Here is a 16150-nt window from a genome sequence, read left to right on the forward strand (position 1 = left end):
ATTGGGCGCCAAAGTTCAGGGAAGGATGCCCTTTGATTCAATAAGGAGAAAGACAGACGTTTCTATAACCAGAATGTACCATAGACGATGGAACCAGCCTTGGTGAGTGGGGGTGTGCCCCGTACCCCAGTGTGATGATATTTTCTGTAGGGCTGCCCCCAGTGCTAAACCCATCTGCCTCCCCGTATGGGATTTAAGTGGAAAGGTAAGAGCATTGGGTAGACCTAAAACGGTAGAAGCTGGGAAATGGGGTAGTAGTGTGTTTAGATGGGTGTCACTTGCGCCCAGTAAGCTGTAAGTTTAGGGCAGTACCATAGTAAGTGTGTTAGAGTGCCTACAGAACGACAGTCTCGTCAACACTCGGGCTTGCGGGTAAGATTCCCTTAGTGTAGGTGGGTAGGCGTAAGGTACCAATAGGTTGCTATTTTGGTCACAGTTTCAATGCCAGGTACATTTCGGGCTGTATGTCTTGCACAGTAATAAATGTCCTGCATTCCCGCTGAGTAAGTGTACGACCTATTTTAAGCTCCCAGCATTTCTGACTCTGGGATCTACAGTGCAATATGGGAGAGCGAAGGAGGCCATACAGGTCTTTTGTAAGACGGGTGTCTGATATTTTAGAGAGCAACCATTTTTCAAAAGGGGTGAGGTGACGTTGTGAATGACAAAGGTCCCTCCTCATTCTCTCATGTCCCCAGTATCTGAAGGCCACTGGATCAAGGCCTGGAGTAAAGTCAGGATTGCCCACTACAGGTGTCAAGGGTGAGGGAAAGGACGTGAATCCACCCCAAACTGCCACTCTGTCCCACGCAGCAATGGGGGTGGGGCCTTAATAAGCTTTTCGGGTGTGATGATTTGTGGATGAAGGGAATCTTCCATAAGGACAGACCCGTAACCGCTCTGGCCAGTAATTTCTGATTCAAAGCGGTACCACTCCAAAAGAGTTCTAAAGTTGCCCGGCTTGATAGCAGGTTCAGAATGCCCGGTCCCCCCTCACCTGGGGGTCTATAACTGAGATCTCTATGCAACCGGGGCCGCTTGTCTGCCCATACAAAGCGGTTAATCTCCCGTTGGAGAGTACGAAGCATCTCTGTGGAGGGCTCTACTGGGAGCACCTGAAAGAGAAACAATATTTTGGGCAGTATGGTAATTTTCACCGCCGCTATACGGCCTAGCCAAGAGAGACTACTTTGCCTCCACCCACGCAGGTCCGATTGTATTTGCTGAAGTAGTTTTTAAATAATTTTTATAATTAAGGGATACTGTCCTCTCGGTGTCAGCCGTGAGCTGAAGCCCGAGATAGGAAACCTATGTAGAGGCACATTGTATGGGATGGGGCGCTGCAGTTCCAAGAATGTTGAGTTTTGAAGCGAGAGGCTGAGAGCTTGAGACTTGTGTATGTTTACTTTGAAATCCGCTGCTCGGGCAAAGAACTTGAGTTCAGCTAGAAAAGCCAAGAGAGAGACCAATGGGTCCTCCAGGGTATCTACTACGTCATCCGCGTAGAGGCTGATAGTGTGTCTCTCCCCTCCGAAGCAGACACCCTATATAAGAGGGTCATCTCGAACTCTTTGGGCCATAGGCTCCATGTAGAGAGTGAACAGTAGAGGGGAGAGAGGGCAGCCATGCCTTGTGCCTCTGCGGATTGAGAATGGAGCAGAGGAGTGTCCATTCATGCAAACCATTGCCGATGGCTGTGTGTAGTTGCTAAGGATCCACTTTCGGAATCGGTCACCGAATCCAAAGTGCTGAAGAGTCGCCTCAATGTATGGCTAGTGAACACTATCGAACAGTTTCTAAGTGTTGATTGCTAGTAGCATGCGCTCTGTGTCATAGCACTGCGCTTTGTCAATAAAACGGAGCAACCTTTTTGTATTGTCACTACATTGGTGGTTGGGGACAAACCCTGCCTGGTCTGCGTCTATCAGGCCCAATAACAGTGGAGTTAGGCGAGCAGTCAGAATCCCAGCTAACAGTTTATGGTCGATGTTTAGTAGGGATATCGGCCTGTATGAAGCACAGTGTTGCTCATCCTCCCCGGGCTTCGAGATGACCACAATGGAGGCTTGTAACATCAAAGACGGGAGCGCAGCATGGTCTCCAATTGCGTTGAATACCCTGGTAAGGATAGGAGCTAGGATGGGGCAGAACGCCTTCTAGAAAAGTGTTGAAAATACGTCACGGCTTGGGGACTTGAGCGGTTTTTGAGGAGCGATGACGAAGACCACCTCCTCGATACTGATCGGGCGGTCTAAGTCCGCAGCCTGTTCCTGTGTTAATCTGGAGGTGGAGGCTCCAGGAGATAGTGGGATTGGATATCTAAGGGGAGCTCCTGAGCAGCATAAACGTCGGTATAAAACTGATGGAACATCTCCGCTATGTTCGGGTCCTCCCTCTGCTCCACACCAGCTGAGTTAAGCATGGTTGAGACTCATCGTTTGTTGCTGGACACGGAGTCTGTTTGCAACTGGTGCCTACATCTAACCCCCCCAACATAGAAGGTGTGGCGCAGACAAGGTGCAGAATACTCTGCCCTGTCTAGATTGAGACTGCCAACTGGGAGCGTGCGGCTTTAAGGTGTTGCCACACCAGATGAGTGCCCGTCCTTTTATGGATACGCTCCAGCTCCTGGAACTGTCTAGAGAGATGGTCTCACTTGTCTCTGCTGATTGTTTTATCTGCCGATGAGATTGGAATGAACTCTCCCCTGATCACTGCCTTCAGAGTTTCCCAAAGAGTGGTGATGGTGGTCTCGGGATTATCATTAATGGCTAGGAAGTCCTTTAACGCTTGGTTGGTTTGCTGGACGACTGCAGGGCAATGCAGTAGCGTGTTTTGGAGACGCCATGTTTTGGGAGGTGGGCAGGACGGGGAAATGGATAAGGAGAGCAAGGTATTATCTTGGATGATTTAGCTTAAGATACGATCCCTGAAGTGCTCATAAAATGATCTATCCTAGCATATCTTGTGCGCATGGGAATAGAAGGTAAAATCCCTTGTTTGAGGATGGAGGGTCCTCCAGACCACTGCACCCCCTTGCAGGAGACAGCCCCAGACTGGCCCTGACGTTGAGCCACGCGGTCTAAGTCATTATCAAAGGATCCATCCCAGCAGCAATGACCGTTCGGATGACCCGGATAACTGCCGTAGCACGACAGATAAAAGGTTCCTATCCATCGTTAGGGGCATACACCATAGCCAGAGTGAAGCTATGTGAACCCATCGAGACTGAGCAGGCCAACAGTCTCTCTTTAATTTCGGCCTACTTGAAGGAGGCATATATGGGCTCCCAAGTGTTCCAAGTATGACAGTATGGCGTGTCTCTTAATTGGGTTATTGAGACACATTAAAGGTGATAATCTTAAGATCGGTTGCCATTAGTGGAACAGTAGGGTAGGCCAATCACTGAGGCTACTTGGAAGAGTGGGGCTTGATCACGCGAGAAGCCATCAGCAACAAGAGAGAGGTTGCAATTTAGGGAGTCCTTTTGTGGAGGGATCATTGCTGGAAGGGACCCTGGAGTAGAGGGAAGTTAAATCCCCAATAGAAACCAAACTAACAAATAACAACACATGACGAATAATGTCAATTTCCTGGGCAAAATCCCCTTTGGAGAGAATAGAGATAGGAGGAAAACAGAGGCCATTGCTCCCCCCCTCCCCGCACACCCAACCTGCAAAACAGGAGAGGGAGAATAGACAAACATAGGTGAAGAGCAATGGCAAGGGAGCATGGTTTTCATCAGGTTGGTGCTGGATCCGTGGATTCTTCAGTGAACGATGCTAGGACCGCCTGTCCTTCTTTGGCCATTGTCAGTCGGAGCTTTGTGGGTGAGTGCTTGACAGATCTCCATTTTCCAGCTTTGTGGTTTGTTCGTTCCGGGCAGGCTGATGCAGACTGCTCTGGGGAGTCCACTTCTATGTCCAGCAACTGACAGGCCACCTTGAGCGACTGGATTTGATGGAATTCCCCCTTCGAGACGAAAGATCAGGTGAAAGGGGTGGCCCCATGAGTAGGACACTACAGTAGTTTGAAGATGGGAGATGATCGGTCGGAATGCTCTACGCTTTTGAAGAGTTGATAAGGCTAGGTCTTGGTATAAAGTTGGTTTGTGTCCACAAAACTGGATTGGGCCTTTGTCCTAGCTGAAGGATGCGCTCCTTCAGCTGGAATTTAATGACGCACATTAGGATGTCCACAGGTGGTGCGGGTACAGATCTCCTTGGTCCCACTCAGTAAGGGAGATCCAGTTTAATTTAAACATTTGGAGATGCTTTTAGAATCATACTAAAAAGGTAAATGACAAAGGAGGTGATATCTTAAACCCTCTGGTCCAGCCGAAACCCCTCTGATGCGGATGTTATTGCGGCACAAGCGGTTTTCCAAATCTTCGGAGTGGGCCTGCAAATCTAAGCGTTGATCGCATAGACACATGATCTCTTGTTGGAGTTGTCAATCTCTTCATTTCAGCTAGATTCAGGCGTATCCACTCTGTTGCCGAGGGCATCCATATCCTGTTGCATCTCTTTAAGTTCATCACAGATCTCCTTCTTCATAGTCTGAAGGTTGTCGCGCAATGAAGAAAACAGGGCTTCTATAAATGAGCAGGTTAGAGGGTTGTCGGCATCCAGCGATGTTGCCACTTTGAAGGGCCAGAGAGGAGTCATCTGTGTGAGAGCTTGGGGTCTTCAGCAACATCTCCTTCACGGAGCGATCCTTCTTCCCTTTACTCATGGCCATGGCGACGTAGGTGATAGTGTCACTGCAATAAGGGTGTGTGGGAGCGTTGCGGCCACAAGAAGGTTGTGAAAATGTAAAATCTTATTCTTTTGTTTTTTAATTAAACTGTGCCTCATCCATTTTAACCCCTGCCCTGCTTTCAGCCTGGTTCTATCCTTGACCCCGCATATGTATAAACATTGGTAAAGAATCTAGGTTGGGGCATTGTAGGCTGTGTCAGCGCAAAAGAACAGACTGGCAATCTGCTCAAGGGTTTTCAGGCAATGGTTAATACTCAAGTAAAGTCTACTCAGATAGCATATCTTGTTGTTCAGTCTTAGAACGTAGCAATTGCACAAGACACCAAGGCTGTGGATTCTTGCCGTTACCTCATTTGTGTGTTTTTCCCAAAACTCTATTTACCTCTGGGCGTCCCTTGTTTGTGATCTCTTGCTATAAAAACCCATGTAACCATCGTTCAGTGTGCTCTTTCCTAGAGTATCTCTATGGTACTTGTCATATGGAGACCCATTCATGAATGCTTAATAAATGACCTATGGTTTGAAATTCGCTCCAGTGTAGAGTCCTCCTCACTTCGTAAAGAACCCGTGGCGAAGTGGAGACCCTGCACCAGCAGATGATTAATAATTTACTCCACAAGGTGAGCGAGTGTCGTAGCCCCAGGCGACAGGAGAGGTTGGAAGCCAGAGCCCCAAAGATGGATTTTCTCAGGATCCACGCTCGCCCACGCTAGGACTGCCGCTGATGAGCGCTGCTAGGCACTGACCTGTGCCACACTCTCTGCTTAATACAATGCTGACCTAGGAGGCCAATCTGGGGCCGCTGTGTCCTCCCACTCCGAGGGTGGCTGGTTCACTTGTCACCTTCAGGGAGTACCAGTAACAGGAAGCCCGCCTCGCCCTGCGACCATTCCAAAGGCTCCCGGTCCAGTCCATCCAAGTGAAGCCTCGTGGCTCACAAAGCAGACCGATGTTCAAGTCCTTAGCGAAGCGTAGGTAGAGGTCGCAAATGGTGCAGTACACATTGTGGCAGGGATGCACTTCTCTGCATATGGAGGAACCTCACGGCCTCCGGCCTGTGTGCGTTCACTCGTAGCTTCAGCAATGTACCTGGTCCATTCAGCCCAGAGGGTCGGGGAAGGGTGCCCAGGGATCCCTGACGGCAGCACCAGCCACCCTGTAGCAGCTACGAGGACTTGTCTGCAAGACCCTCCAGCCTTACTAGCAGCGGGTCCCCTCCCAAGTCACCAAGGCCCATCAACAAGTCCACTGATGGGAAGAGGTGGCTGTGGGGGGAGGGCGGGGGGGGGGCGGGGGAGTGGCTCAGCAGCCCCCGTGTCTCCAGCGCCGGGCCCCAAGTATAGGGTCTAGCCTCAGCAGCCTCATACCGGGCCCCAAGGCTGCCCACTCCTCTTCAATTGCCGGACGTTGAGCAGGCACCAGCTGGCGATCCAGGGCCAGCCGAGAACCAGGCATGGGGCTCTGCACTCTGCCCGGGCAGGCCGGCTTCCATTTCCTCCGGGGGAGGAGCCAATGGAGGTCAGAGATCCAGGATGCCAGGTAGGTCACACCATGCTATGTTAGGCCTGGCTCCAGCGAGGCATGTCTATCGCCGCTATTCAGTGCAACCAATCCTCAAGTCGCCCCCCAGGGGTGTTTGGCGGGGTGCCAAGTTATCCACTGTAAGAATCAGGCTCCGAACTTCGGCCATTCAGTGGCTTTGACGAGCACGCCCAGCAGTAGTCTGTGTTGGAGAGATGTGGAAAAGCGTCTCACCCGATCGACACCTTGGCCACGCCCCCCCCATTGACTATTTTATGAGAATTGGCTACAAGGGAACATCCATGACATATGTCCAATCTAAGGGGCTGTGGCTAATCCACTCAGGGTGCTATATATAGTGGGGGATACAGATTCCTCAGGAACCATAAAACAGGAAAATAGCCAATGCTTTAATATGTGCTCTTCGATTCTAGCTGTATAACCATACACCTCAGCACTTTTGTGGACCACTGAAAAGACATATCAGTATTTTAATACTAGCGAGGAATTTCCACTGTAGCAAAACAGACAGGTGAACTGTGAAGAGAAGTCACTGCAAGTGCTTTTTTAGGTGGCAGAAGTAGACACACAGTTAAATTGAACCAAATAAAAGTAGTTTTTGCATTTGCTATTAAACTTAGAGTTATTTGACAACTGATCAGTTTATCTATCATGAGAAGGAATACCTGGATCAGGGAATCTTTAAAATTGTGTACAGTAAGGTGGCAGACCTTTGGGGAAAGCGGCCTTAGCCTCTTGCTATTGTAAATCTCCTATGTCAAAAATATAGTATTGAGGTCTGTTAGCTCTGGGAGAGGTAGTTGGTAAGAAAAAAGTTTTTGAAAATGTCCTGAGATTTTATATGGAATAAGGAATTATACAAGTGTGGTGCATATTTTCTCTCCAATTCTCTGAAGACCAGCAAGATAAATTCTGGTCCATAACTTTTTTCCAAGGACTTCCTATTTGCTAGCTTTTAATTTACATTTAAACACTGCAGTCCAAGAACAACACTCACAGTATCAATTCTGCATTCTCAAATACACTTAAAATCTAGAAGCACAGCTTTTAGGGTGCAAGCTGACTGCCAGAAAATGGAATATTGCATGTCATGTATTAAAGTAAGAATTCGAATATTCCAGGTTCAAAAGTAACTCAAAATATGTCCCTTAGGCTACAATAATCAGCTATTGCAATGCCTCAATTATTAGTTCTGCTTCTCTAATGCCAGGAAACGTCAGTGAACGTGTGCCTAATATGAAAGGGAATGTTCTGGACCTGTTTTGTAAACCGCTTCACTAATCCCTGGACAACCACCTTAGGGTTCTTTTACTCATACATGTGCTGTGTGCATGGGTGTTGATTGCAGTATCAATAGCACCTGGAAGATGGTTTGCTGCAGCACAAAATGGTGCTACCCTTGCTGTCTTTGGAAGAGCACATCAGAAGACATAGGAGGTGTCCTTCCTTTTTTTGCTCAGCCGTAGACTGTCTGAAGGCAGGGAATCTCCTGTTATATACATTCTCTCACTCATTTGAGTGCCTATACGCCCCTTCTTCCTGAAAACCTGAGGAAAAAAAGTCCACAAAGATGTTTTTTTTCTTTTTTGTTGCTTGGTTTTATGATTTGCTAAATTGACAGTTGCACTGATTTCTTCACCAGTTGTACACTTCAAGTAAGCAAGCCAGATGTAGATTATTTTTGTCTGTCCAAGCTCTGCAACACCAGCACAGAGGAATGCATTTCAAGGAACAGGATTCTGGACGTTTGCGTTTTGTGCATCAGGCAGTGAGTGTGGCCTATTCCAACTTGAATGTGTTCTAGTTCGTGGATCCTGATTAAAAGGTGTCAGTTTATTTCGAAAGTATTGATCCTCAACATTACTTACTTGTTCCCTTCAATATGAAATCTAGAAACTAAATTTAAAATGACTAAGATTTTGCAGCTTAGACGTCGCCAACAGAGAATGAAACGGTCCATCTGTGTCATGATTCCTTCCATGCAGTTGTACATACGTTAATATTTTGCCACTTGAACTGTCAATGAACTACTGTATAGTGATCGTGACCAAACCCCATTTTTTTTTGTGCCCAATTCGCACCATGGTAAATTTTCTGTTGCCTGGGTGGGGTAGCTTTGGGTCAGGGTATTCCTCCCCTTAGACAAGTTGATATTAAAGCTTCTGTTAAATTTGAAGTTCCTAATGGATGGCAACACGCCCACATTGGTGCAGGAGCTTTCTGCATATGTGTTTTTTCTTCCGAGGATAAACTGTTTTCTTGAACAAAATGGTCGTGGTTGTTCACCCATCCACTTTCAGTTGGATCTAACATATTCGGAGCTCTTCACCTGTTAATATTCCCCATTTCATGTAAAGTTGTCAGAGTCCCAAACAGGATATTTTTTTTTAGAAATTCATTGGTGTAAGAGGTCTGAAAGCTAGGTAGGAAATCTATCCCTTGTCTACAAACCATTTTTCAACCATTCCTGGTGCTAGATAAGGAAGTGTATTGGTTAAAATTCTGCTAGAGGTATTCTCTTTATGTCTCGCATTTTGAGCTTCTTAATAAGTACTGGGAAAGGTCTTGTGGGTCTATTGATAATTCAAAGTGCATCATCAGGCATTCTTTTTGCTCTAATTTCCTGAGAGCAGAACAACATTGTCTGTGTTTTGGAAATCCACAATGTACATCAACTGTTGTTTTTGCATTTGTCACCCAGAGTGGGACAGGTATGCTCAGACGTGAGTCCCGTGCTCTCCATGCCACTGGAATCAAGCTATTTTGGCTGAAGAGGGGTAAAACCCCGAAACCGGTCCTAGCATGCTTGTTTCCAGTTCAGGGATGATCTGGCTTGGCAGTTCGGGCTGAACTGTTCCCATGAGGCACAGGGTCAAGACTGATTTGCATATGGCTGGGTTCAAACTGGAATGGCATGGGGAGCAAAAAAACGATGGATTTAGGCCCAGATCTCTGTACTGGGGTGAATGTATGACATTGTTCTGCATTCTGTCCATCAACTGTTGTTTTTGCATTACTTAAGGTTAGAAGCAATGTCTTACTTAGAGTTAGAACTCAGCAACTCATGGTGCTTTAGTTTTACTCTGTAGTTTATTGGGCAGCCAGTGCACCAACAGGTATGTACCCTCTAACAAGGCTATTTTTGTTTTATTTGGTCTCCACTACATGCACCCTCTTGTAGTCTGATCCATCTTACGTGCCCGGTCTATTTGCCTGTTTCAGCGTCGAACAGTCTGGACTGACCACCTTGCCCATGCCCTTCACTGTTCAGTGTTCTTGGTCCAGCCACTTTTTACCCAATGGCAGAATCCTCCCACTGAGGCTGGTTACACTGCATTTCTCATGTTCTTTTATTTCAGATCCATGTCTATGCAGGTCCTTTGTGGTCTGGTCCAGTGTTGGAATGGGGCTGGGGATTCAAAACCGACAGCCTCATTACAATGGAGGCTGTCGGTTTTGAAACCGGCTGGACACTCAGGCTGGCTTCCGACGGGTTCAAGGAGTCTGTCTGCCAGTCGGAACCGGCACGTAATCCCTATGGATGGGGTTTTACGCCGTCCGGATTACGATCTCGGTTTCTGGCAGGGTTTCCATGCCGGGCTTTCGACATGGAAACCCTGTTGGAAAACGACTTTCGGAGCCCCTTGCAGGGCTCCCTTCAGCCAGCGACCTCAGGTTGGGGTTTGAGACCGTGTGGCAGGCACCGGGAGGTGCCTTCCACATGGTGCAGGGATGAGCACATACTGCCTTTTCTGTATGGGAGCTTGCAACCACACTAAGTGCAGTCACATCTAAATTCAGCAGTCAAACCCGTATCCGAAACGGTGTCAGGCAGACACAAGTCCACCAGACATTGAAATAAAGCCCTATGTGTTTTGTGTCGTGGAACTGACTAGGCTTTGGGCAAATAGTCTGTGTTTGTCTTGCCTATTTATATTTTGGTTCATGGTGGAACAGCCTGTCACATGGTGACTCTCCCATCACGCTTGTATTACGAGAACTTTAAGTAAGCCGTAGAATTAGTTTAGTGTGTACAATCACTACCAAAGAAGGCTAGAGTTTCCCCATGGTATTACAGCTTTACTTTCATTTGGGTACTGATTTAGTAAAGTGGGAGAAGTTGAACAATGCCCAGGGTAAACATTGCAGTAGTATCTGTTCTATAAGACCACAAAGCTGTGCTGCCTTCTAGTTTCCATTTCACTAATACTTCAGCTAGAGATTAAATGCATCCCCTTCTGCGCCATCATTTCACCCTTCACTATATCATTATTCTCTTAGCAGTCATTTCCTTGACGGGGCACGTTTTCAGATTATTTTGTTGGTGCGTCAGGTATGCCAGCTTAGGTCTTTCTTTGGTCAGTGTCCGTGTTGCCAGACAGACTGACTGCTCTACAAAGTTGCTTAGTGTCCCTGCATTAACATCTGAAAATCTTGTAATGTCACATTTTTCTCAGAAGATTTGGAAGAGCACAAATAATGTGCAGTATTTTGGGGAAGAGGGGTGTTTTGTAATCATTTGTATCTGTCCATGTTAGCAGCCCAATCAGAGTCTTATTTCTATGGCTTATCCTGTTTTTCATTAAAAAAAAAAAAAAAGAATTGCCACGCTGCAGGCAAAGACCGGCCATTAAGGTAAACTGGTTGTGTAGTCAAATGACTTTTGTTGCAGGCTAGATTATCAAAGGTACTTAATATGGCACTATCCCACGTGCAAATAATGTTTATTTCTACAATTTACATCCTCTGGTGACATGACATTTCAAAAAGCCTTTTATCTATAGATTCCTAAACCCCTACATAAATAACTGACATTGTCTCAAAACCTTTCATTGTTTCCTTGGTACCTAACAATAATTAATCTCCTCTAGCCTACAATTCATCCCACAAATAATTTGTGTGAACCCACATATCACCCGCAAATGATCACACCAAACTTTTATTAATTTAATATCAAACAAGATTAATCTCAATAACCATTGGATTAGCCACTAACCTTGGGTTCTGAAGTAAAAAGCACTTCAATGTCAGGAGTAGCAAACACTATAAAAATGCAATTACAATATGAACAACATTACTATTGAAGTAAATCATAGAGTTCTTTTTAGTTGACTACATCTCTTCGACTGGAATCCCTACTATTCAAAAACACACTGCAGTGTTTCTCAATTGTATACTGCCTGCACAACCAGAATCTGCAATTCAAACCCTGTTTTCTGCATCACTACTCCCCATATGTCATTCAAGAATGATATTAAACAGTGTTAGGACAGAATATCAGATTAAAATATTGGGAGGGAGAAATATCGGAAAATAAATATTGTGATTCACAAATATCATGAAGGACTAATATGCTTGACAAGAATAGCAGATTTATTTAGGCGAGTAATATCATTTTTAACAATACTGAAGAGTAATATTGTTTTTAATATTTTCAATTATATAGTGGTAAAAAATATCCTTTTTTAAATTATTTGAATGAGTTTTAGTTGATACATTAATTTTATGTGTTACTATTGTTTATATAGAGGTTATTTAAAAAAATATATTTTTTATAGTAATTTATAGTGTTGGGAGGTTGTTGGGTTTGTAAGGTGTACGGTGGGAAGTAAATTAGGTAATAATTAACAATTACTAATTGTTAATTATTTAATTGATTTCAATTATGTAATTTATGGAATACTTATTTTTTTACTTATATTTTAATTGTGGACTGCTAGCTTTGTAGGGGTCTATGGTGGTTAGATAATAAATTAGTTACTAAATTAATAATTGAAATTAATTATTTAATATGTTTTTAAATAAGTAAAATATAGAATACTGATTTATTGGTTCCAATATTTTAGTTGTGGGAATATCCTCCAAAGGGAGTTTAGCATACACTTATTTCAAAGACCTATAGACGGTAAACCCTTCTCTTGTAAACTGCACTGAAAAAGGCATTCCAGGCGAAACGCGTCTGCTAAGCGATTTATGAACTGCACACTAGGAAGAATGTTTAAGATCCTAGTGCAGTGACAATAAACTCACGTGTTATGAACCCGAGCTGTGTTGGGGCATGTTCTTGAATTGGAGCGGGTAATTTGGAAAAATATATAATATATAATACATTCCTTAAATCCAGCATTAAACAACTGTCCTTTAATTAAAACTTCTGCTTGTCGCTTATCCTTTTCTATTCTATCTTCAAATGTCCCTTTCCTTTCCTTCCATCCTCTGCAAGCCTCCTGAGCAAAACCTACTCTGACATATTCACGTTTGAGTATTCGCTATTTCAGCAAATTTCCCACAACTCATTTACAAGATCACAATCCCTCCTCCTTCTGCCGAAAGTCATACCTATCATACCTTAATCATATGCCACTTGCTGTCCACTCTCTCAATTCAAACTTTTTTAAGAGCACACACGTTTTGTAAACACTTGCACCCATTAGTTGCACTCAAGCTGTACAAAATTACGTAGAATTAATATGGTAGTTACTCACCACAATGTAATCTGTAAAAAAAACTTGCACACTCATAGGATGATGTCATCAGTGATGTCATAAATTATGTCATAACACGTCATGAGTAATGTCATACATGAGGTCATAAGCAGTGCATGGTGGGAGCACAAGTTATAGTTAGCGCTGCTAGCTGTAATTAGTGAATTTCTGTGTTTTTTTGTTCAAAATGTTAATGTTCACACTGACATATTCACTTAACTATAACGTTACTTAAACCTTTGTTTTGTTCAGTGTGTATGTGTGTGTATCTAAACATACACACACTTATATAGTATTAAAAGTTTGTGGAATATATTTAATGTACATTATATCAAAATGACATTAAAATATTTAACATTTACTACTTTGAACTCTATTTTTTTAAATTTATATTGTCTATTTTTTGACGATATTAGTGTAAACGATATTTTTTCTGACACTTTTTGTACTTACCATTATAAGTATATGTTCACGATATGTTAAACAATATCATTTTTTACAATATTTTGACAACAATATTCCTTGCAACAATAGTGTGTCAGTGATCCATATTAAACTGCAAATTTACTTCTAAACAGGTTGGCTCTAAATGCCTTCTGTTCATGGTGCCATCTTCACACTTCTGATTCTGATTTCCACACCATGATCCTCTTTGTGGAGACTTTTTACCTTTCTTTCTTCTCTTTCTCCAATCGGAGGCAACAATGAAGTAGTCTTCCTACCCATTTATATATTTCCTCTTCTTTTTACTATTTCATCTGGACCTAATCCCCTTTTAAGAGTATTATTTTTCTAATGGATATACTTTTTTTTGTTATACTGGGGAACTCATTGGTTAACTTCTTGCGTTCAATTAAGCTCTGCTTTTATAACTGCTTTCAAAAAAACGTATTCAGGAACCTCCTGTTCTATCTTGATTCCTACTTGTATATTTCAATTTTGTAGGGCCCACTGAAACTTTACTGTATTTTTTGCAAATATCTTTATAGACAGACACACATGTATATATTTATCGTTTTGTATTGTCGCTTTGTGTTACTGTATAAAATGATCTTGAATAAGCAAAGTACCTGTGCGTGCGTGTACTTTTGCCATATTAATGTACACTATCAACTTTGTATTAATTGTAATGCTCCAATGACCTGTGGCCATGCTTGAGATTTAATAATCGGAAATGAATATATGGAAAATAAAAGTATAAAATTCTGCACCGTTGAAGGAAACCAGAATCAGCAGAACATTTCTGTGATGAAATGCCAATCAATGCAAGCAAAATTTCAACTTATTTTTCCCACAAGGCATTATTTCTCTTATGTATTACATATGTAAGCTATGGCGCATCCATTACCCAAGTTTCCTTCCTCTCCCTCCACCTTTGTATGCTTTTCTATTTCAAAAACACATGGGGCCAGGTGTATCATCATTTTATTTTGCGAGTCCTTAATACGAATTTTACCGATTCGCTATTAAGGACTCTCAAAATGCAATTTATGTAAGTCGCAATAATAATTGCGATTCCTACATATTCCTTATTTGCGAATCGCAAATTGCGATTTGCAATTATTGAATACCTTCCCATTCATTCCTATGGGCCTAGAGGCCCATAGGAATAAATGGGAAGGCATTCGCAATTTGCGAGTACCCAATAGGTACTCGCAAATTGCGAATGCAATTGCAAGGGTGCAAGGGTGCCAAAAGGACACCCTGTTGCACCCCTGAAATATGCATGTGTGCACATGTGGCACACATACATGCCCTAAATGTAATTTACGATTTCTTAAGGTCAGATCACAAATTTTGGGTGCTGGCAAAATTGCATTTAAGGAATCGCAATTTGCGATTCCTTAAATGCATCCTCAAAATAAGGAATCGCAAATTTTGCGATTCCTTATTTTGAGATGGCGTTTGGGATGATACATCCCAAAAGGCTTTATCCCGTTCACAAACGGGTCGATTCTGCGAATCGGCCTGTTTGCAAACGGGAAAACCTTTGATACATCTGGCCCATAGCTACTGTTTACTGTGCTTAATTCATAAATAATCAACATTTTACCTACAGCTGTAATATTTATCAATACACAATGAAAACTTACTAGCGAACACATCATCCTAAGTGGCTTACTATTTAAGTATTTTAAAAAATGATGACTCCTTACCTTGCATGGTAGAAAGCAGGGCCTTTCCGATACAGCACTGAAACAACAGGAAATCACATGTTTTTAAAAACAAAAGTTAGCTATGATGAAGATTTAATATTCACTTTCCCCTACACCAATAGACTTCCATGATTACAAATTTATCACCAGCTTTTGTTGTTACAATCACAAACATAAACAATAATAGTAAAATCCAATAGGTCTTGCTTTTTGACTTTGCCAATGCAGAACTATTGGCATAGCCAATACTGCTTGCTGATGTTGTTTTACATCAGTAAAAACAGAAAAGAAAGCATGATGAGGTGTACGTGCATGCGACGGGAAGCTGCCACCATCTTTTTTATTTACTTTTCGTAATAATAAATATAAGGCATGTGAATGTGTTTGTTAAAGAAAAGGCAAATTACGTGCGTTGCCCCCAGCCCCCCACCAAAAAAAGTTTTTAAAAACACATCAAGATAGGTGGGGGGTAGCAACTGAGGAGTAGCAGGACAAAGTTACTATTAGAACCGTTAGGGCAGGGGGTTGGGATTTGTCTCGGGGAGCAATGGGGCAAGTTGGGAGGGAGGGGAGGAATAAAATAAAAATCAGCTGGAATGTAAGTGGTAGTGGAAGCAATGAACTAGCTTGATGGTGGAGCATGAGCAACTTTGAGAGCATGGGTAGCAGGGGAAGTGAGGAGAAAATAAGGCGAGGAAGCTGCACATGAGGAAACGAGCAAGATTATACAGGCAATCCCATGCCGTGCTAAAAGCAAATGAAAATAGTTCTCTTAATGTGAGTAGTGGAAGCGTACAAGTCATCCAGTCAAAAGGATTGTAAGGAAGGCATGCCCTAGGGGTGGGACAAACACAAGAGGTAGAAAAGCCATTTTTTTTTATTATACAGAGTTTATATAGCACGAACTTGACCCGAATCGGGTGTCAGAGCGCTTTACATAGCAGTAGTTGCATTACATGAGGACACATTCTTTTTTGATAGGCACAGGGAGATTAAGCCATCTAATAAGAAGCAAGAAAATGAAACTGACGAGAAAGCCAACTAATGGTAAGCAACCAGATGTCCGAAAGCCCATTGTAATATTTGGTATTTTATACAATACCGCTTTGACCTAAAACATTATACATTTTCAACTTTATTGCAGGCTCTTTCATCACCGATACAAATCATTATGTGTTTAGCCAATTGAGAGTAAATATTCCCTTTT

The 16150-nt window shown here is 43.2% G+C and overlaps 1 protein-coding gene across 1 annotated transcript in view; it reads right to left on the minus strand.

Annotated features, from left to right (window-relative positions):
* Positions 1-16150, minus strand: part of TSEN2 (tRNA splicing endonuclease subunit 2) — an 82301-nt gene that overhangs the window by 6138 nt on the left and 60013 nt on the right. Inside the window, exon 8 of the mRNA XM_085624860.1 lies at positions 14944-14980. Within this exon, the coding sequence (XP_085480986.1) occupies positions 14944-14980 (37 nt within the window). The remainder of the gene's footprint in view (positions 1-14943; positions 14981-16150) is intronic.

The sequence above is a fragment of the Triturus cristatus genome, chromosome 9, assembly GCF_964204655.1.
Source record: "Triturus cristatus chromosome 9, aTriCri1.1, whole genome shotgun sequence".
Taxonomy (NCBI): domain Eukaryota; kingdom Metazoa; phylum Chordata; class Amphibia; order Caudata; family Salamandridae; genus Triturus; species Triturus cristatus.